The 22,315-nt window shown below is 39.5% G+C and overlaps 1 protein-coding gene across 2 annotated transcripts in view; it reads left to right on the top strand.

Annotated features, from left to right (window-relative positions):
• PKHD1 (PKHD1 ciliary IPT domain containing fibrocystin/polyductin) overlaps window positions 1-22,315 on the top strand; it is a 450,921-nt gene that overhangs the window by 63,874 nt on the left and 364,732 nt on the right. For both annotated transcript variants that reach the window (XM_036024228.1, XM_028510816.2), the window contains 3 exons: window positions 1,601-1,744; window positions 7,185-7,404; window positions 13,406-13,556. In XM_036024228.1, coding sequence (XP_035880121.1) covers window positions 1,601-1,744; window positions 7,185-7,404; window positions 13,406-13,556 — 515 coding nt within the window. The remainder of the gene's footprint in view (window positions 1-1,600; window positions 1,745-7,184; window positions 7,405-13,405; window positions 13,557-22,315) is intronic.

The following is a 22,315-nucleotide window of genomic DNA, read 5'->3' as shown; positions in this document are numbered from 1 at the left end:
GCATGACTGTATTTTCATTGGATGCTTTTACACAATTAACTTGTGTTTTAATTAAATAATACCATTTTAAGAACTTATCATTTGATCATTTAAGTAGAACATAAATGCCTTCACTTATTTTATACCTATGTGTCAACTTGAATTATCTTAAACTTATTAAATGTGATTTTTAAAAATCATTATGTGATACTTTACAGATGAATTTATACCCCACCAATAATAGGCCATTTGGCTACTATGATTGTATTGGTTGAACGTTTTTCTCCTTTTATAGAAACTGAAGTTTGCCTTGCATTTTCTTCCAGTGATGGTTTCAGTTTCTCTTCACCTAAAGCCTTAATGCCCTTGAGATAGCTCAAATTCGATGGTGATGCAGAAAGCAGAGAGGAATTGTGGGAGCTGAAACTCAGACTGATGAAGTACTAGTCAAGACTTTTCTTAGAACAAATATGTTGGCTTCACCCAGGTGGCAGGCTACAGGGACTGGGATTTTGATCCCTAGTGTATCAGCACCTCAGCTGTGTAACTTTCTAAGCCCCAGCTTCCTACTTTGATTAAGGAGTTTGGGCTGGAGGCTCCCTCGTTTCCCTTTCTACACTCTAAGATTCCATGATTTGTATGGTGAGAAAGCAGAGGTATGAAATGCACCCTAAGCAAAGTGTTATTCTGGAGTTTGTTGGGTGGCTGTCAAGTACCTCCTGGGCGTGCTATGCGGGCAGCAGGAACTGGAACTCCCCTCTCAGCGTGGACGAGAGGGCGCACATGTCTGAGGGTCCTGGTGATGTTTACCTGAACTGGATCTCGGACAGATGCAAAACACTGGGGACAGGCACTCCGGTACAGTGCTCGCAGGACTGTAAACTGGTATAATGTTATTTTGGAGAGAAAAATGGGAACATCCATCAAAACTAAAAATTTTTTTCCTTTGACCTAGAAATTCAATTTCTAAGAATTTTTAACAGTTTATTCAAATAAGTGTACTGTTCATTACAGCACTATGAATAGCAAGAGAGGATAAATAATGGAGGTATCAATCAATAGGAAAATTGCCCAGTAAATTATCACATGATCATATAATAAAATTCTAGGTAGCTTTTGAAGTGATGAGTTAGGTCTATACATACAAACTTGGAAAAATGTCTATGGTATATAGCTTTAAAATGCAAGTTGTATAAGAATGTTTACAGAAATATCTCTGTGTATAAAAAATATATATGCTTAGAATATTCTAGAAGGATTTGTAAGAAACTCTATACATGGCTATCTCTGGGGAGGGAGATAGGTGGTTAGAGAAAATTTTACTTTCCTTTTACACTTTGTTTTCATATAAAAATGTAAGAACGATAAATAAGCATTACTTTCTATATAAAAGTGAATACATTTTTATAGGTTGTTCAAGTGGTTGGGATCAGACAAACAAGGAGGCCAGAGCTTCGTGAAGATAAACGGGGGCATCCCAGGGACCTGAAGCCAGCTGTGTGCTCTCTGCAGGGTGTGAAAAGAATGATGAGCGGCAAGGAAGCATGAATCTGACTTTTGAGTCAAGTAAAGAAGGAGAGATTTGCCTCTGTGATCATGAATTTGTCATTTTGTTTTAAAGGCTGCCTGGGTGGAAGGCTCCTGCATGTGTTTGGAGCTGGGTTTTCTCCAGGGAACATCTCAGCTGCTGTGTGTGGGGCCCCCTGCCAAGTCCTGGCTAATGCTACCGTGTCCGCCTTCAGCTGCTTGGTTCTTCCCCTGAGTGGTCAGTAAAAATGCCGTATTTTTAAAAAAGATTTTTATTTATTTATTTTTAGACAGAGGGTATGGGAGAGAAAGAGAGGGAGAGAAACATCAGTGTGTGGTTGCCTCTCATGCTCCCCCTACCAGGGACCTGGCCTGCAACCCAGGCATGTGCCCTAGACTGGGAATCAAACCAATAGCCCTTTTGGTTCGCAGGCCAGCACTCAATCCACTGAGCCACACCAGCCAGGGCAAAATGCTGTATGTTTTAAAAGAGTATGTATGAAATCAATATTCTTTGGCTTCATTTTTGTGATTAACACTGTGCTGACCCCTCATTTTTTTTATGTGTTCCTGGGAAAAGAAATTTCTCTACTCCCCATCTAAAATGGTAGATATTTAGAATCAATGACCTTATATTAAAATGGTACATAATAACTTTTGTCATATTAATGGCAACAAAAATTTATCACCTGTATTCTTGATTGCAGTCATATGATGATGGGGAAAGTAATTTTTGGTTCTAAATACTGGTTTCAGTAACAGCTATAGGCATCACGGAGAAAACAATGTCTTGGTCTTTGGGGTGGGGCTGCTGAGAACACCTGCTGACCTGAGGTACTGGCAAAGGGATCAGACCACCAAACTGACTATCTCTTTTGCACATTTGCCTAATTGCTCAGTTCTTGAATTCTTATTATAGGCAAACAGCCAACATGAACATCATCCTCTTACTCTGCAATGTTCAGGTAATTACTTGAGCCCTTAGTGGGTAAAACACCATGATCTCTCACTGCTTTAAGCTTCATGGAAGGAAGGTGCAAAGCTTTGATAGTCCCACATCGGGGCTTTACAATACAGGATAAGCTTCAGGGGAAAAAAAATCAAAGGGATATGTTTGCCATCATCACCACAGGAACAGCTTAGCCAGGTGATTAACTTGTTTGCATAATGACAGATATTGTACCTGTGCACTTAAAAACTCTTTGCACACGTGCTCCCTGTATAGTGCTTTAAGTTATATTCCGATGTGTCTGCAACTTGAATGTGCGTGAAGGATTTACAAAGCATCTCTTCATCTGAGCTTGGACAAAAATTCCGCAATGGATAATATTCATGTGATGGCAGTTTGCATTGGATTGTCTTAGACAAGAAGGAGGAGGAGGAGGGGGAGGGAGACAAAAGGAAGAGAAAAAATCTTGGGTAAAATGCTAGAAACTGAGTTTTCTATTATGTATATAGGCAGAACATTGTGAAAGAAATCGATTCCACTTAAAATTCTACAATACGAGAGAAGAGGGAATTTCATGGGGGAATGGGTAGGGTTTATAGGAACAAATTTGGAGGACACATGGACAAAAACTAGCGGTGGGGGGTAATGGGGGGAAGGGAGGAGGGTTGGGTGGGTGGGTGGGCTGGAATGGAAGTAAGTGGGAGAAAACTGTACTTGAACAATGATTAAAATAAAATTAAAAAAAATTCTACAATACGAAAATCAATACATTAATTTAAAAATCCCATAATAGGAAACTTAAGATACAGTAAAACATTTAAGTTTAAGATGTTACCTGTTTCATTTTCACTCTGCCTCTCGTGCTCAGAACAGCGCTGGCACAGTGTAGGTGCAAAATCAGTGCTCGGTTAAGGAATAAATGAAGAAATTAGAAAATTGTAGAAACAGAAAACCAAGACTCTGCATTTCTAGATTTTAATATTTAACTAATACTGCTACGTTTTTTAAAAAAAAGACTTTCATATATATATGTACTGCTTAAATTAACTGTTTAAAGCCCATTGGTATTATTTCAAGGCACTTGATTTTAACTAGAAGTACGAGATAAAAATCACTGAGGATACAGGGTCAGATAAATTGTGATATGGGAATTTGATAACTTTAGGAGAGGAATAGTAGAAATAATTTTATCTTAAAAGATTTGATTATGTTTTAGAAAAGGACTAAAAATTCTGTGATTTTTAAGAGGAAAATGGGTTGGAAGCTGTAACTTTTATTATTGCCACTAGGTGTCACCAAACACTCATTGATTGTGCAAAAGCTGCCTATTTAGGGAAATGGACAAGTTGACTTATTTTCCTCTTTAATTAAAAAAAAAAAAAAAGTCTATTTCAAAAGACTCCTAATTACAGTGTCCAAAGATGGAGAGGAACTGGTAAAAACCAACCCCTAAGGTTTCTTACTTATGATCCAGGATGTCATTTGGGGCTTCGATCGACCCCCTGAAGCTGAATAAAACATTTTGAGTATATGATTGCACATTGTGTTTCTATGAAATAGGTCTATAATGGACATCAAGTCGTCAAACGGAGTGTGTCTCATAAATTATTAGAAACTATTAATTATTTCTTAACTTTCAGGAGGAATTTAATGTAATTAACCAATGTATATTTGTTACATAAATTTTTCATATTTTAAGAGATTTTTTAGTGGACAATTTCACAAGCAGCAACCCTCATAAGTGTCTCCCAGTTGCCATTTACAGAGAAATCCATTCATTTGCCTACCATTCCCCCTACTCTACTTTTTCGAACTTAACCAACTGGCAGCCCTTCAGCAAGCTGAATAATCTCAGTCTGTCTAATGCAATCATTCTCAATGATGCTATGCTTGAGAAATATGTTATCGCTCAGAATTACTGAGAAGGTAATATTACTGTTATTATTTTCACTAGAGCAATGGCGGGGCAATACCTTGGAGTTTATTAGAAACACAGATTCATGGGACTTACTGGGTCTGAAGCATTCCAACATATAAATGTTTTGGTATTTCACTTCTGAGCCCTCTCTGAATTCTGGCATTCTTTCCTAAAGTGAAGCCGAAAGCTATGTAGCTATGTAGCCCCTCTGTGTAAGCAAGTTCTGACCATAGCGGGTAGCATCATAAGATGCCTACATGTAACCTGGTCCCATATTTGTTCTTAAAATTACAGCTGTTTTGCTGATTTATAATCTCTCTGTTACCTACCATTATTCCAAGGTGTTTTTTTTTTTTTTCTTTCTGACATAACTGCGCACAGCTGGAATTTCCTCATCTCATATTTGTATAATTTCTTTTTTTCTTCTGTGGTTTACTGCCTTACTATTTCCATTTAGTCTTTTGTTTATTTCTCCTAACTTCTCTAATTTGCTAAGGTCACTTTGAATTCTGACCCTTGCTTTGAGTTTTTTTTCTTAGTTTGACTTTGCATAATGAGGAAAGTGATGTTTCACATTCAGGGATACAGATGATGGCTTAGAACCCAGACTTTCCTAATTATTGTTTGCTTATTCTGATACCACAGTACAAATCTGTTTTCTTTTCATCAGTGGGGCAGGGGGCATTAAAGGTGCAGCTCTAAAAAGGCTTTTTTTCCCCTGCTTTTGGTATCATCTATCTTTATCTTTTCCCCCAAACTGTGCTTCTAACAAAAGAAGAATTTTATTTTTATTTTTCTTCACATGATTGGTTGTTAAAACATCTTCTCAGGTGAAACTAATACCTTGTATTTATAAAATCAGCAAGATCTTTTGATCTTTGGATTTCTTGCATTTATACCTTGAATTATACTACATGACTTTTTAATGAAACTTTAACTTTTCCATGAGGCATGAAAAGCTAAAGTGATTAAGCTCACACAGCTATTTAGTGGCAGAACCTTGAGTAAAGTCCACAGATTCTGATCCCAGCCCTGCGTACTTTTCATAATCCACCTTGTCAATTTGCATCCACCTAATCACCCATAATGAGTTCATTATTTTATTGGTGTTGAGCCTGTTTTTGTTTGCCTTGGGGCTTACTAACTGAAAAGTTCTCATGTTTCGTCTACCATAGGAGTGAGTCTTACTTGTCAGCCATTTTAATTGCTATGATTCATTCAGAACACAGTCACAGAGAACCTGTCACGCAGCAGGTGCTTCGGAATGTACCAGCAACGATAACAACACTTGCACGTGATTGAATAAGTGCAAACCTCTCCCGTGCACTTACCTTGTTTACCCTGTGGCTTGCGGCCGTGTGGTGCAGGCAGGGCTTAGGTTCAAGCCCACAGTTCTTGATAACATCTGTCAGGTACCTTGTGGACAGGCTAGCCACAGAGGTAGAAGGTTAGAGAAAATTTTTATTTCTTCTTTATTTTATCAAGGTTTTTCAGTCAGGGCTGCTCCAGAACCATCTCATGCAGAGATTTCTTCATCTCCCTGTTAAAGGGTATTGCCAGTCTGCCTTGTTGATGCTCTTAACATTGTGTCTCCTGACCTGGAAAGAAATGGCATAATGTCAAGGGGCTTCAACTAATTGCTTTTCTTCTTTACAAAATGTTAGTCATATAAAATATAGTCATAATTCTATGAAAATCAAGGACTTCTTTTAATCAAGGGATCCCATAAAGAGAACAAAAAGTTTAGCCACAAACCTGGAGAATATATCAGTAACTGTATAACCTCCAGAGGATTAGTACCCAGAATGTATAAAGAACACAAATCAAAAAAAGAGATAAACATTCCAATAGAAAAAAAGGACAAATGACAGAAATAGGAATTTCATGGAAGAGGAGACATGAGTTATTACTAAACACATAAAAAGTTGTTTGATCTAAAAAGTAATGATGAAAATGAAGTAATGAAGTGCCATTGTATACTCACTGGGCTGGCCAAAACTAAGAATCTGATAATCCCAAGTGCTGACAAGTATGTGGAGTAATGGGAACTCAAAAATGTAGCTGGTAGAAATGTAACATGACACACTGCTTTGAAAACAATAGGGTTCTAGCTTGTAAAGTTGAACTTGTACCTACCCTATAAACACGTAATTTTAAGGCATATACCCTAGAGAAAATTTTATACATGTTTGTAGTAGCAAAGACTAGGAAATATCCAAAAGTCTACTGGTAAGAGAAAAGAAAAATATATTGTATGTTCACACAGTATGTTATTAAACAGCAGTGAAAATGTATGAACAACAATTACATGTGATAAAATGGATAAAGCTTGGAAATACAATATTAAGTAAAAAAATCAGGTCAAAGAATATTATGTCATATATTCTGTTTTATAGAATTAAAAAGCAAGTAAAACTTAATGTTTGCTTAGGAATAAACTCTTGTTGAGGAATAAAAAGCCCTGTGAGAAAACTGTGTTAAGAATGCAGGTGGTGGTTTCTGAGAACAGGGAGGACAGGGTGGACTAGGCGAGGGGCACACAGATTTGAGAGCATCATGACTGTTTTTAGACTTTATGTTGGCTGGTATGTTCACCTGGATTTTTCTCATTATGATGGTTTATATTTTACAACAATGTTAGATACATCCTTCTGTGTATGTTGTGTACACATAGTACATTTTTTAGAAAAGTAAGCTGATTATTTTCTGGTTAGTGAAAGCACAACATAGGAACTTCATTTATGTAACAACGTGAGGCCTTCGGTTCTTTCCATGGTTATTGCCCAAGCTAATGGCGACCCTTTCCTGCAGTGTCCCTGGCTTCCCTATGTGACCTGAAGCACGAAGAGGAGAGCTGTGACACCTCCGGCCGCACCTATGTGCAGTGTGATTTGACTGTCACTGTGGGGACAGAGAGACTGCCCAGATCATGGCCTTACCTCTACATTTGTGAAGAAAGTTCCCAGTGCCTCTTTGTACCAGGTCACTGGACAGAGTCAGTCTTTCCATCGCTCTCAGGCCTCTTCATCAGGTAACTCTGTGCTCTCCCTCCCTGACCTTCCCCATGAGTCACGGCCAACGGACTGATGGAGGCTCAGGAACTGTAGGCTGGGTGGACGTGGCCCCCGGGTCCCACTCCTCCTGTTGCAGGAACTGTTCCACAGTGGACTCCAGCCAGCCTGCATATCAAAGCATCTCCTGTCTTTTCAAGTGTTCAGGAGAACATCTGAAAAATCTGCCCAGTAAACAGCCTGCTTTGTTCTTCCTTAGATTTTAATATTTATCTTCCGATCCAAAGCAACATCTGGTGAATGCCAATGGGGAAAAAGATTAGACATTATGAAAAACAGAAGGCTCCTTTCCCCTTTCCTTTTTCTTTTCTTTCCAAGCGGATTCACAAGTATGCAAAAAAGTCATAGTGAAATCCAGCAGATTGTACACTATTTATTCAGAAGAAGGAGGGATGCACAGGCTTCAGAATTACTACAGATCTAGGATTTTGAAGTCATAGGTTATAAGGATGTTTTGAACTTAAAAAAAAAACAAATAAGTACTATAACTTTCCAGGTAAACCTCCTTTCCTAAAGAAATTTAATAAAAAATTGCATTTTTTATTAAAATTAAATTTTTCATTAAATTCAATCTGACTATGTTGGTGAATCTGGATGGCCTTCATTTCCACAAGCAGTTCTTTCCCATGCAGTGGGGTCTTTCATTGCTGAGTATGACCCTGCTTCCTTCTTTACTTCTTATCTGCATGGAGTGGTTGCATCAGATTATTTAATGAAGACCTATTTTCCCATTTAAAAAATAAAATTAAACAAGATCAGTTACACAGAATGGAAGAGATAATCGGTTCTTTTCATGGCAGTCTGACTTTGCAATGTCCTGAGATGGTCGGTGTTTCAGTATGAATTTACCACCAGAGGATTGTGCTTAGTCAAGGAGTTGGCTGGCTGCTTTTTTTGAAGGGCTCGAAGAGCTCTCTTTAGGTCACAGAGGAAATGGGGTCCTGGAGGTTTATCCTCAGGTGAGACCACAGTTCAGGAGTCAGTGCTGCTGGACACCACGATGTGCATGTCACCATTCCTGCCTCCACAGAGTTTGTGGGCTTTATTTAGATGCCCAGAGCTATTCCCTCTGAGTTATTCTATGTCCTTACTCTTTACTCTAGGATGTGGCTGGGGCAACTGAGCCTTGGCCCCCATTAAAAGTAATGCTTTTTCTATTAATATTGCTTGAATATTACTACTACTCAATGTTCTGGATATTGCAGCCAGCAAATGTGGGTGTCCCTTCTTGAGTAAGAATGAAAATAAGTGCCCTATGACTTAAACAAAGTGCATACTCAGTGTTGGGGGTGAGGGGAGCCAGCATTGCTCTTTGCTGCCAGTGAGAAGGAAGGGTAGAACACTCTGCAGAGGTTACTGGGACAGGATGCATTAATAACCTTGAAATTCTTCATATTTGGAGACCCAGCAATTTCACTTCTAGAATTATTTTATGAGAGCAGTTAGAAATATGTAATATTTATGAAAAACCATGTTCTTTGAAGTTTTAAGTATAACAGAAAACTTGAAATAAGTGTTCAATAATGAAGATGCATCTAGATGATAATACATAAGAAACTTTTAAAAATCATGTTGTAGAATATTTAACCAGAGAGTGACATGCTTATAATATATTGGAAAGTGAAAGGTGCGAATCACAAAATAGTGTATTATTTATTCTTAGTGGTGTATATCATGCACATGCTTTCACACACATATGCTAGGTGGTTAGAAAAAAGACTAGAAGGATGTATTCTACAACAATGACAGTACGCATCCCCAGGGGGCTGTAGACTGGTCATATTTATTTTAGTTGTTGATTTTTATGTATTTTTTCAGTGAACATGTACTAATTTAATAACCAGAAAAAATACTGCAAAATAAATTATATGAAGGGCATTATCATGTCCCACATGGGATACCTTGGTTTCCTTTAAAATTATGCCTGTGAACCCAGATAATTACTTTTCAGGGTTTTAGCAGGGGACCCATTTCTATCAAATACTTTATTTCCCTGCTAGTCACTATTGCTATGGATTTGATGTCAATTGGCAAAGGAGATATGCATGTCTATGGTGAAAATGTGCCCAATTCACCCATCTCCCCATCCATCTGTCCATCCACCCAGTTATCAAGTTCCTACTATGTTTTAAGCATTGTGTCAGGAGCTGGTGACTCCATGGTAATAAGGCAACAAAGCCCCTACCCTTAGGGGTAGAGGAGAAAGCCAGGCAATAAACAAATGAACCCATGTTGTGATAAAAACTATAAAGTGATAGAAAACGATAGGGGCTACATTATAAAATGTGCTCAGAGGAAGCTTCTCTGAAGAAGTATCTTTAATATTGAGCTAAGGGGAGGAAGGTGTCATTATGGAGAGTCAGGCAGGAGGGTAGCAAATGCAAAGGACCCATCAAGTTTTATGAACTGTCAGAGGCCAGCGGGCAGTAGAGTGAGGAGGAAAGAAAGTGGCTTTACATGAGCTCAGGGGGTCATGTAGGGAGTTTAGTTTCTCTTCTAAGAACAGATTAAGTAACTTTCCAAAGTCACAGAGAGAATCGTTGGCCGTGTCAGTACCGGAACCCAAGGCTCCTGACTCTCAGTGTACTTAGCACTGAGCAATGCTGCCAGCATTAGAGAAGACAGCCTTGGAGATCATGGTTCAATGAGATTTCGGAACCACAGGAAGCAGTTTCAGCCTAAGTGAGGAAGATAAAATGAAGCAAGTGGTTTTTTACTGCCTGTCCTAGAACGTGTATATGAGAAGATAACTGGCTTACTTTTGGATGTGATCAGACCAACTGAAATAACAACAGAAGAGTGGCCAGGAAACAGGTTCTAGAACTCTGTTTGCTATCACTTGGACCAAAAATGTTTACCACGTTCTCTCACAGTAAACATTCGTGTGCATGCATGTGTATATGTAGTCTATATCATCTATGTCCACCTATCTCTCTATATCCGTATGTTTATATTTGTACTTAAATCTTGTCAACTGCAGTACTTAATTCATAGATTATTGTGGAAGAAAACACTGAATAGTAGCTATTAAGAAACTTAGAAATTTTGTAGATGATAGGCTATTTTTGATATCCTGGAGTTTCTGCTAATTTTGATGATGGCTTTTTAATGAAAGAAATCTCTAGTGAGATAATCAGGAACAAACACAAAAAAATATGAGCTAAAGCTTGTAAAAAAGTCTAAGCTAACAGATGAAGGTTTTAACTCCTCTGGAGCAAGCAGAACATTATTTAGGGAAGACAGTACATTGCTACAGGCAAATGGAAGGAGGAAGTGCTGCACCCCTTTTTACTGGAACCATTGCGGACAAAGAGCCTAGAATGGGCAGAAGAAAGCTCACTGGATGATGGGTGGAAGCCCAAGATCAAGAAACATTGTAAAGGAAGTTGGTCACTCCTTTCTTTGAGTTCATGTTGGTGTCCCACATCATTCATATACTAAGTACAAAAACCTTGCTCATATGATTGGTAATCGGTATGAGAGAAGGGCACACAACAGAGAGAGCTGATGGGCATATATTCTTGTATTTGCTTAAAGAGGGAAAAAGAGGAATTCTGGAAATTTAGACAACTAAGCTGGTATTATTCCTGACAAATTTCTAGAATGCATCATATATCAGATGGTTTGTGAGCCTTCATAAATGGAAGTAGCTACCTGGGAATCAATTCACAAGGAATATGATAGGCGGTGAACCAGCTTCATTGCCTCTCAAACTCTTTCAGATAGCTTCCCTACGCAGTTGCAAAAGAGAAGTTCTAGCCCTAAAGTGCAAGGTGGCCTGATACAGCATCAGTTGGTTCGAAGTTAGGTGTTTCCTTTGAACAGTCTGTGTGAATTTTGATTCTATTCTACCCCATTTCCATATTCATCTAAATATTACATTACATTTTAATTTAAAAGTAAAATTACTTTTTTTTCTTCTGAATCTTTGAGTGCAACCGACACTACAGGAGCCGGTGCTATAGTTTTACCCTGTGGCTTTGTCTGCCCCCTGGATGACGGCTCAGCTAAATGGATTTAGCTACATTATGGGCTCCAGATTCAAAGTGTATTTGAGCAATGGGTCCACATAAGTGAGGTGACATGCAACGGTAATGAATGTAAATTCACTTATTTACATTTTAACAATAATTCCACCAACACCAGTACCGCCAAACTCTACAGTAAGAGCTGCCTCCTCTGACATTTAATGTGCGCCAGATTCCATGGAAACCATTCTGTAGGCATCATTTTGCTCCACTCCCTCAACACTTTTGTAAAATAGGCACTTGATAATTAGTAACTCCATTTTATAAACATGGAAACCAAAGCTTAGAGGGTGGTGTCTTCACAGTGTCATATGGATGGTAAATATTTGCTTGGAAACTCATATCTAGCTGGTCTGCCATCAAGCTTAACCTCTGTATGCTAATGTTTCTCAGAAAATCAGGTAAACAAATACAGCATGGTGAAATCCTCAAGCAACTGCGGCTCTGAGACCACCATGTTCATTTGGGTGTGGGGGCTACCAAACCAACACAGAGTTAGGTGCTGTGAGATGGAGGGCTCAGATGAAGGGAGACCCCAGCCCCAACAGTCGACCCAAGCCATGTGTGTTAGTCCTGGCCCCGTGGTATTAACATACAGACAACCTACAGCAGGCTTAGAGGAGAATGGGCATGGAAGTCATATCTTGGGTGGATATGGATCCAGGAATATTTTAGCAGGAAGAAAAGAAGATTACGTAGACATGGGAGTTATCCTGCTCATTATTTTTAGCATATTGCAGGAGCAACCACTTTCACACTGATTTGAAAAACGATGCACTAGTTCAACATGATTTAGTTTCTCAAGCAGTAAGTAACCTTTCAGCCTCTCTACCACTCTTCCTGGCCTTCTCATGGGCTCCGTTACCTGGCTGATGTTCAGTCTGCGTCTCAAAACCTGAGAATACTGCTGTAGGAGACAGGACACCTGGGTTCTAGTCTCAGACCTGCTGTAATTTTGTTTGACTTTATGCAAATCCCCTGATCATCTTGGGTTATATTTTTTACACCTTTACCTGCTTTACAGGCTGAAATGAGATCATACATATGAAATGGTTGAACAGTTTAAAATATCCTGCATTAATAATCTTTGAGTTAGTTGCAACAATGCCTAAAGCCAGGATTATTGTTGAATAAATATCACACCTGTTGGGGACATTACCCTGCGATATCCATGCTCTCATCTCCCCCGGACTGCATGGTTTTAGACTTCCCGTAACGCTGTTTTTCATTTTAAATGCAGTCTGGCTTCTCTCCTTAAAGCAAGAGGACTTTTAAAGCGAGTGGCTGGTAGTATAACTGGCACATATATCGAATCTCCTTAGTCTGGGCTGTTAAGTAAGTTTAATTAATTTACTAAGTTAATGTTCCACTGCTAGCAACAGAGCCTCATTGCCATCAGCTGGGGAGAGGGAATTGAAAGCTTAAATGAGCTCATTTTTTCACAGTTGGAATTAGGGACCAGTTAGCCAGTTGTGTGGGTTTTCCAATTTCTCCATCTGCCCTGGGGGGATTCAGGCAATTCTCTCCCCCAACACAAAGTGTGAGTAAGAACAGGAAAAGGAAAGGGGAAAAGAAAAAGAAAAGAAACCCCTCCTAACATTTGCTTCCATTTGGAACTGGAAGTATTGTTTGCTCATTGTTTGTTAAGTTGGGCTTGGAGAAGCTTTTGCTAATGTTCCTAATAGGTTTGGAAAACAGAAAGGCCTCAGTGAAAGATATTTACCATGTGCATTTTCATTGCAGGGTGTGCAGATAAAGGGAAAACAAATAAACAATAAAAGAATGGAAACAAAATTACAGAAATTTGCAAAATTTGACAAATGGTGGCCTGTAGTTGCCACAAGCTAATGGCTTGCAATGATTAATAAGAGTAAAAATAATTGCATTTCATTAAGATTGATGACACCCCATTTAACCTCCCCTCTTGTTTCAGCCCTAAAGTGGAAAGAGATGAAGTTCTCATCTATAATAGCTCCTGTAACATTACCATGGAAACTGAGGCAAAGATGGAGTGTGAGACGCCTAATCAGCCAATTACCGCCAAGATTACTGAGATACGGAAAAGCCGGGGCCAGAACACTCAGGTATAATCAAATCTTTTTTACAGACTGATTCAAACAGCTCAAATTAAATTTGTAATATTGTGTACATTAAAAAAACAATTTAGTCCAAATGGCAGCGATATATAATATTAAATGCTCTCAAACTTTGAGGAGCTGGTCTAATGCACAACATCTGAATTCATAGTTAACTATAGTTAATCATATATTTTCTCAAAAATAAATGAGTGCTGCCTGGGCTCTTTTAAAACAAATCCTGAACAGATAATCTCAGCATTTTGTCCTGCTTTCTGTGTGCATGTTTAAAAGGGGCTTTCTGTGGTTTATTTCTTCATGAAATAAATGGCCTACAATTTAACCAAGCACTCCTGGAAGGTTTCCAAATCGCTCAGCCATCCTCAGTTGGTCAGATGGCGATGTCTGCTGGTCCATCCGGTTCATCTCTCTTCCATGGAGAGTGGAGTGGAAACTTCAGTTTCTAAGGACATTACAGGAAAATAAAAACTGAAAAATCTGCTGGGTCACTTGGTCTGTCTTCTCTACCTCAGTTCATGCATTTTGAAATCATCTAAACCACCCCCTCCAAGTGGCTCTCTAAGACACGTTCTCAAAAGCCCCCAGCGAGAGCTTCCATAGCCTCCCCAGGGACGCTCATGAACTGGAATCAGAGGCTAAGGGCTCTTTGAAAATACTTCAGATCATCTTTCACAGCTCTCCCAGCATCCCTCGGCACACACATAGAAAATAATATTTCTTGAGCCCCTACTCCCTTAGGTGCCTTTCTCTTTATGAAAGCAATTCTCATATTTTTCTCTTTTTGTCTCTTTTATTTGGAACAAACATTTATTGAGTGCCTATTATGTGCTACACATTATACCAAATTCTCTTGTGAAAGCTCCTTCTTAGACCTTCCCAATTCCACACTAGACTTCTTGAGTTCATAAGGCATAATTTTCTATAGCTTTTGCACAGGTGCTGAAAATGTATGCAATTAACAGATAAGATGATTTTTCTCTTTTCTGAACTATTTCCTGTCTACCTTCCCATCCCTTTGGAGTCTCTCTGTCCATTTTATCGCCTCCCCAGGCTTCTCATGCCCCTTTATCTTCCTGTCAGGTCGTTGCACAGCGCTGTCAGTGCTTGCTTGTGTCCACCCCTCCCCGAATGCACCTCTTCCTTTCAATGCATTGCCAATTTTAATTCTTCATCTCTGGCATGATAGTCCCCTAACTGCAGCTTCCACTTCACCCTTGTGCCCCTTTCTTGGCAGTTGGCTGTCAGGGAAGTCTCCAAGGTTAATTGTAGTGAGGGGGGCCGTTGTGCCAGTGTTGTATTGTGGAAAGAGAGCTGTGGGCTAAAGATGAGTTGTGGGACACTGAGCAGTCTTTAAGCCATGTGGGGTCTCAGTTTCCACATGGCTCAAAACCCGAAGTTGTTGAGATGCTTGTGTGAGCAAATGCTGGTGAAAGGGAGAAGGAGGAGGGTTGCACAGTGGTTGATTGTGGCTTTGGAATGAGACTGCTGGGGTTTGAATATATCGCTCTCTATTTGAGGGACTTCAGGTAAGTTACTTTACCTCTCTGTGCTTTAGTTTTCTCATCTGTAAAGTGGGGTAAGAATAGTACCCACCTTAATAGGGTTGGTGTGAGGATTCTAACACGTGAGCCACTGAGAATTGCACATAACACAGTTTAAATGTCTAATGTTAGCCATTATTGGCAGTGCTGGTTTGCTAGTAAAAGTTCTAGTAAGTGATACAGAATTATTTCTCTGTCATACTTGCTGTTTTGACCATATCACTTCACTTCTTAGATCTTATCTAATTTTTCATGATCTCCAAGACTAATTTTGAATTTTTGAGGCTTAAATGCCTCATTCATCCTTAAATATTTGTGCAGTATGTATTTATTGAGTTCCAACCATGTCTGAAGTCCTCTGCTGTGCTTGCTCTGAAGGAGATAAAAAATAACATGGAAGGAGGCCCCACCTTTAAGGGATAGGAGGGAAGAAAGGCCATGTGTGCAAGTAGGTAAGCTTCAAAGAGGGACACATAGAAAAAGTTCATCACAGGTGGATGAGACGTTGATAAGTCCCCTCACTGGAGAGGTCACAGCTGGTCATTTGGCATCATAACCCATGTGGCCCTAAGCATTATGGGGGAAGTAAGCCATTTAATCTGTAGGAACCAGAGGGCCATGTCTGTCAAAACCTACTAGGCTAGTGTCAGTGTCTAGGAGACTCCATTTGGGGGATGTCTTGTTACCCTACACATCTTAGGATGTCTGGGTTTCCTGCTTGGGCCTGCAGGCATTCAGCTGTGTTAGGATACATGATTGTCTAATGTGGGCCTGGGCCTGGGGAAAACTGGGTCTGACAGGTGCTTAATCCAAACTAGAACTCAGGTCTCCAGCTCCAAGTATTATGTGAGAACTTTGGAATAGTAGTTTCATGGAATTATTAGCAATTATAGTAGCAATTATTCTGTGATAAAAAGGGTTACAGAGTCAAATACATCTGGTAAAAGCTGGGTTAAAGAAAGTTATAAATTTTTTTTACCAAAGGACTTTTGAGGACATTCAATGTATGCTATATAATGTGAATTTCTAAGGGAGGGTTGTGATATGGGGCATTACCCAAATGTGTTTGTCCGTGGAACCCTTGATTCCCAGAACCTCTTCTGGGGCTGGTGTCTGTTCTGCTGCCCTCACTTTGGGAAATGTTGCTCATACCATGCTCTTCCCCTGTCTTAGAGCAGGGAGTCAGAGGTAGAAAAGGTTACATTCAAATTGGACAGTGGACCAAAGTCAGAGGCTGAAGTAGGAGGTTGTATCATGCCATGAAGAATGAGCAGGGTTCAGGCATTCAGGAGGTGCAGAAGAAAGGGACTCCTGGTGGAGGAACCAGTTCACACAAGAGACTGACACAAAAGCCCATAGGAATAGTGCAAAGAACATGGGGACTAGTGAGTTGTAGGTTTTGGAAGGTAGGCTGGATTCGATTGTGATGGCAGGTTAGGTGTTTGGTCCTTTAATTCATCAAGTGACAAGTCATCCTTGAGGAGTCACTGCATGATCACAGGTGTGCGTGAGTCACATTGATCTGGTGCCTGGGTTGGGATGCTTTGGGAAACCCAAGGAAGGAAACCCCTGCTCCCATCCTAAGCTCCCTTCAGTTGATTCTGAGGAAGCCCAACAACCATTTCAAGATATGTCAGATAATTCCACTCTTCTCAAAAACTTTCCAGGGGCTTCCAAATCCTCTTTGTAGGGGCTTTCCAACTCCTTTCCTCCAGCTTCTCTCCAGCTTTCCTTCTCACTCTACCTCCTTCACCTACTATGTTCCAGGCCCACGGCCTCCTTGCTGGCCCTGGAACATGCCAGGCTTGCTCCCTCAACCAAACCTTTGCATTTGTTCTTCCTTCTGCTTAGAATACTCTTTCTCCTCCTTTTCCATGTGATTCCCACTTTAAGTTTTTGCTGAAATGTTAGTTTCTCAATAAAGTCTACTCTTACCACCTTATTTAAAATGGCAACCCAGCCCTTTTCACCCCACAGATGCAAATTTTTAATTCTCTTTTTCCATAGTCCTTAGCACCTGATAATGTACTAGATAAGGTCCTAATTTATTATGGTTATTGTTTAGTATCTGACTTTGCTTGCTATTATATGATCTCCAAAAAGGCAGAAATGTTTGCCTGCTTTGTTCACTGGTATATCCCAAGTGTCTGGAACAGAGCCTGAATCAATTGTGCTGATGATCAATGAAACACAAATACAAGCAGTTAAAACAAGCCTTCTGATGTACTGTTCTCCAGTCCCACCCCCTGGAAATTATGTCTGAAAGGAGACATGCACACACACAGGTATACACACATCCATTTGCACATGAAGATGTTATTGTGTTATTTATGTCATTCTTCATCTTGCATTTTTTTTTAAAAAGATAATGGTGCTCGAGCACATAAGCTCCTTGAAAAAAGGAATACTTGCTATTTCTCAATGCTTAGAACTATGTCCAGTACACAGCAGATTTCAAGAAAAATTTTAAATGGATGAATGGATTTATAAATGAATGAATACATCATGGTCATCTTTTTGTTTGATGTCCATTTTTCTTTTCTTCAGAAGACTTCGATTATACTATGTATACTCAGTGTACTATGTATACACTGTGATACTTTGAGACAAGAAAAAGAGATATTCAGAAAAGAAAAAGAAAATCTAAAGAGCGCTGGAAAACACAATAAGGTGTCATAAGATAACCAGGTGTTTTGAGGGATTTGAAGGAAAGATAGATGGGTTGGATGGGTAGAGAAACTCTAGTAGAATAAATACAATGAAGAACAAGTCTAGAGAAGCTGATATAAAGAATACTGCTATACTTTTCAGTGGAGCTCTGGGAGAAATTCCAAGCTGAAGAGCTACATAGGGCAGATGACAGGGTTATTAATGAAAGAATTGTTTGGGGAACTGCTAGGGTGACATTTCCCCTCCTACTCTCCCTCCCTTTCTTTTCCTGCATCTCTGTGTTCTTGCAGTGGTTGGATGTGTGGCCCTCAAGATGAAATCTGAAGAATGGCTCATAAAACAAACAGGGCTGATTTTGTTTTGGGAACAGCAGATGGGTTCGGTCCATTGTGGATGTTGGGTTAATGTTAAACTCAGCGAAACCTTAACGTGGCTCTGGACAGCAGGACAGACCCAGGGAAGGAAGAAAGCACTGGGAAAGCAATGTTCTCCTCACTTCTGTCTCCAAAGACATTTCCTTTCACTCTACCCACCCAAATGTTTTACCCAACAACCTCAGTGGTGGGAATGTGAGGAAGTTTCCCTAGGCATCTGGTCTGCCCCATCAGTGAGGAAAAAGTCTGAAACAATGCAGCTTACCCCAGAGGTGATTTAAAACCTAGAACCCTATACCCAGTCAGGTATGATTTGGAGTAAGGAAATAAAGACATATACACTGTACACAATTCAGAAAGTTTGTTGTCTTCTTATCTTTACTTTTATTTATTTATTTTTTAAATTTTCAATTACAGTTGACATTAAATATTCTATTAGTTTCAAGTATATAACATAATGGTTAGATATTTATATAACTTTACAAACAGAATCTCCAATAAGCCTTATACCCACCTGGCACCATACACAGTTATTACAATATTACTGACTCTTTTCCCTATGCTGCACTTCACAGAGGCAGGTAAAAGTAGGTTTATAGTTGTTCATATGGGAAATAATAAAATAATAAATAATAATACAAGAATAAAGTCTGTATTTTGTGTCCTCATAACTGCACACCTAGTTTTCCCACCCTGTACATCCCCATGACTATTTTTTAGTTGTCAATTTGTACTTCTTAATCCCTTCCCCCTTTTCCCCCAGTCCTCTGGACCCCTGGCCTTCCATTTGGCAACCACCAGTTTGTTCTCTGTATGAGTTGGTTTCTGTTTGTTTATTTTTACTTTTTTTTAGATTCCACAGGTAATTAAACTCATATGGTACCTGTCTTTCTCCGTCTGACTTATTTAACTTAGCGTAGTACCCTCTAGTCCATTCATGTTGTCACAAATGGTAGGATTTCATTCATTTGTATGGCTGAGTAATATTTCATTGTGTAGATGTACCACTTCCTTTTTATCCAATAGTCTTTTGATGGAAAGTTTCAGAAAGCTTATCTCCCTTGTGCACTCTCTGAAGAATGATGTTCTCTTGAAAGCTGTAAAATGAATCCAAGAACAAAGATGAAATGGGATACAAGAAACAGTAATGAGTAAAGAACCTGAAAAAGAGCAGAAATAGAGTCAGAATTATTGAATATGTGACTGTGACATGTACTATAATTAAGATTGGATTCTTACCCAAACAGAGGTAGGAACCTCCTGTTGCAAGTAGGTATAATAAAAAACAAGAAACAGAGGTGTAAACCCACTCTTGTGTAAAATGAGGAGATATTTATAATATAAATGCAAAAATGTGAAGATGCAAAGTAAATGAGAGAATGCTAAATGAATTAATGGGGTGGATAAAAATAAAAATTAAGTTCCTGTGAAGGGAAATTTAGATAAAAATCAAGATGACTGGCCCCACAGAATGCTGGAAAATCTTCGAATTTAGAGACATTTACGTACCAGGACATGCTCATCTGGCAGCGTGCTAAAAGGTCGGGGTTGTTTGAAACCCTCAGTAAAGAGTAGCCAGAGCCCCTGGACGGACACTGTTCCTGGTGGCCCCAGTCAGTCATCTATTCCTACTCCTCCCTCCAAAGAAGCGGAAGCACAATTTCTGTACAAATTGAATTAGCAAGCTATTAATCAGGTGCCTGCTACCAAGCACAGGGGGAAAAGGAATGAAGAATACCTTGAAATCAAGAGGATGAATGTAAGTAACTGCTTACTCTTTAAAGAGTGATCAATCTACCCCAACCCCACTGAAATTTTTCCTCTGCTCAGCTCTAGAATCCTAGCAACTCAACATCTACTCCTTCCAGAAAGGAGCCTGGAGGATACTTTTCTGGAGAAATTAACCAGAATAAAGACCCAGAGATTTTGGCATTTGTAAGCCTCATGAAGTCCCACTTTGGTGGTCCATTTAGATTTTTACTACATTACTATTAAGTGTGAATGAACAGACTTTTGGTTTTGCTCATGAGACAGTACAAGTTTTACATATCCTCCTGCAATATACAACTATAAAACTAGTCAAAATATACTTCGGCATTAGAAAACGGATAGCATAAGCCTGTGATCCTTGAAAGAAGGGGTTCACACAAAGAGACTGGCTTTCTTTCTGGGAGCACTATTCCCAACATAATTTGGAATATTCCAGAAGCAGTTATAGTGAGTGGAGTTCAGGGCTGCTCCTGTGGGCAGGAGGTATGGAAGAGGATGTGGAGGTAGGAGGAAGAGAAAAATGTCTAGTAAAAATGCCTAAACTTATTCCAAATTTGATGAAAACTACAAATCCACAGATCCAAGTTTAATAAATCCAAATCAGAGACAACATCAGGAGATCCATTACTGGAGTTCTCAATAATGTTAAGATGTAAATTCTACATTAACATTTGGAGTCAACGCAATTAAAAAAAAACCCCCAACAGGTTTTTTGTTTGTTTATTTGTTTTGGGTAAAATATTTCCAGGTGGATTAAAATATATAAAAATGCCACAAATAGCCAAAGCTACCTTGAAAAAAGGACAAAATTTAAAGACTGATTTCAAGTTTTACTCTAAAGCTATAGTAATAAATAGGAGTTGTAAGTAAAATCTTGTTTGAAAGAAGGGTTCTACTGCTAAAAGTATGTTTGCAAACTTGGTGCAGTGTCCTGGAACCCAGGGCAGTGGAGAGATGGAAGGAAGGGGTGATGCGGCCTAGCAGAAGGGCTGCTACCAGGAGGTGTTCTACCAGCATTAGTGAGGAGGAAAAACAGATGTGGGGTTGGGAAGTAATTGAGTGGCAAGTAAATGCAGGCACCTGGTATAGATCAAGTAGGAAAAGAAAGGAAGGATGTAGGTAAATATCGTGGTTGGGAAGCCCTCCTCAAATTCATATCCACTATCATTAGTGCTAGGGATGGTGTCTTATGTTCAAGGTGCTTTGATTAAAGCACCTTGAACTTAGGTCTACTACAGAGTGTTACCTGATTTGAGAAGCAGGAGACTCCACAGTTCTCTCAACCCATTCATTTTTCTATGACTATGCAATAGCTTTCAGATAATGCCAATGTTAGCTGGTTAAATCATCACCATTTATTTCAGAATTATTTATACTTTTAAATTCACTTTGTCTTCCCAGTGTCTGAATTATGGTTAAAAAAAGCAGAACCACATTGCTTGCTTCAATTTAATCCCTGATTTTTGTTTAAGGACATTCTCCTAGAAAATTGGTGCAATACAGTGATATGAGGAATTTTACATTGTCTTTATAGTGTGTATAGCTAGTTAGAGGCTAATTTGAAACTACTTTCCAGTTGCTAATTGATTTTGTTCTTCCTATTACTGAAATCTTAAAACAGTTTTTCTCTCCCTTCCCCCCTCCCTTCCCCTCCCACCCCCTGTCCTCCTCTACCCTCTTTTGGTTTTTCTTCCCTCCTTTCCTCACTTTCTTCTCCTCTTTTTCTTTTCCCCTTCTGTTCCCCTTCCTTGTTCCCCTCTCCTCTTTCCTTCCCTCCCTTTCCTTTCCTTCTCTTCTCTCCCTCTTTCCTTTCCTTCCCTTTAAACCCCCTCTTCTGCTCAGTGTGTATCTCCAGGTGGCATGCCTGTGCAAGAGGTGCTGTTGAAAGCAGGGCTCAGTTGATTGCTAGGCCAGGGGCCTATCATGTAGAACTCAGCCATTGCCCTGTGACTTGGAGGAAACTTACTGAGTCTCTGTGCCTTGATTTCCTGTGTGAATTGAAACTCCTAACATATACCCATTACCTACTGTGAGGGCAGGGGGAGTTGAGAAGTCAGGTGGTTTCATATCTAAAAGGGACTTCACCTCCTTAGGATAAGTAGGCAGGTAGCAGGCACATGGTGGCCAGGTAGCAGGCACATGGTGGCCAGGACTCCTGAGGCCTGACTTCTAGTTCTAGCAATGTCCCTTGTCTGACTTCAAGTGTGTGGCAAGCCACTTAATCTTTCTGTTGATTAAGGTTAGTACTGCCCAACTTCCAGCTTTGGGAAAGAGGAAGACAATACATATAAAAATGTTTAGTAGTGAGAACCCAAAAGTTCAACAAAAGCATTATGACATAGTAGTTATGAAGTGGTGCTCTGGAATAAAGCTGAATTTGAGACTGATTTTT

This window comes from Phyllostomus discolor, chromosome 4 (assembly GCF_004126475.2).
Source record: "Phyllostomus discolor isolate MPI-MPIP mPhyDis1 chromosome 4, mPhyDis1.pri.v3, whole genome shotgun sequence".
Lineage (NCBI taxonomy): Eukaryota > Metazoa > Chordata > Mammalia > Chiroptera > Phyllostomidae > Phyllostomus > Phyllostomus discolor.
This window is presented reverse-complemented; position numbering and strand designations above follow the sequence as displayed.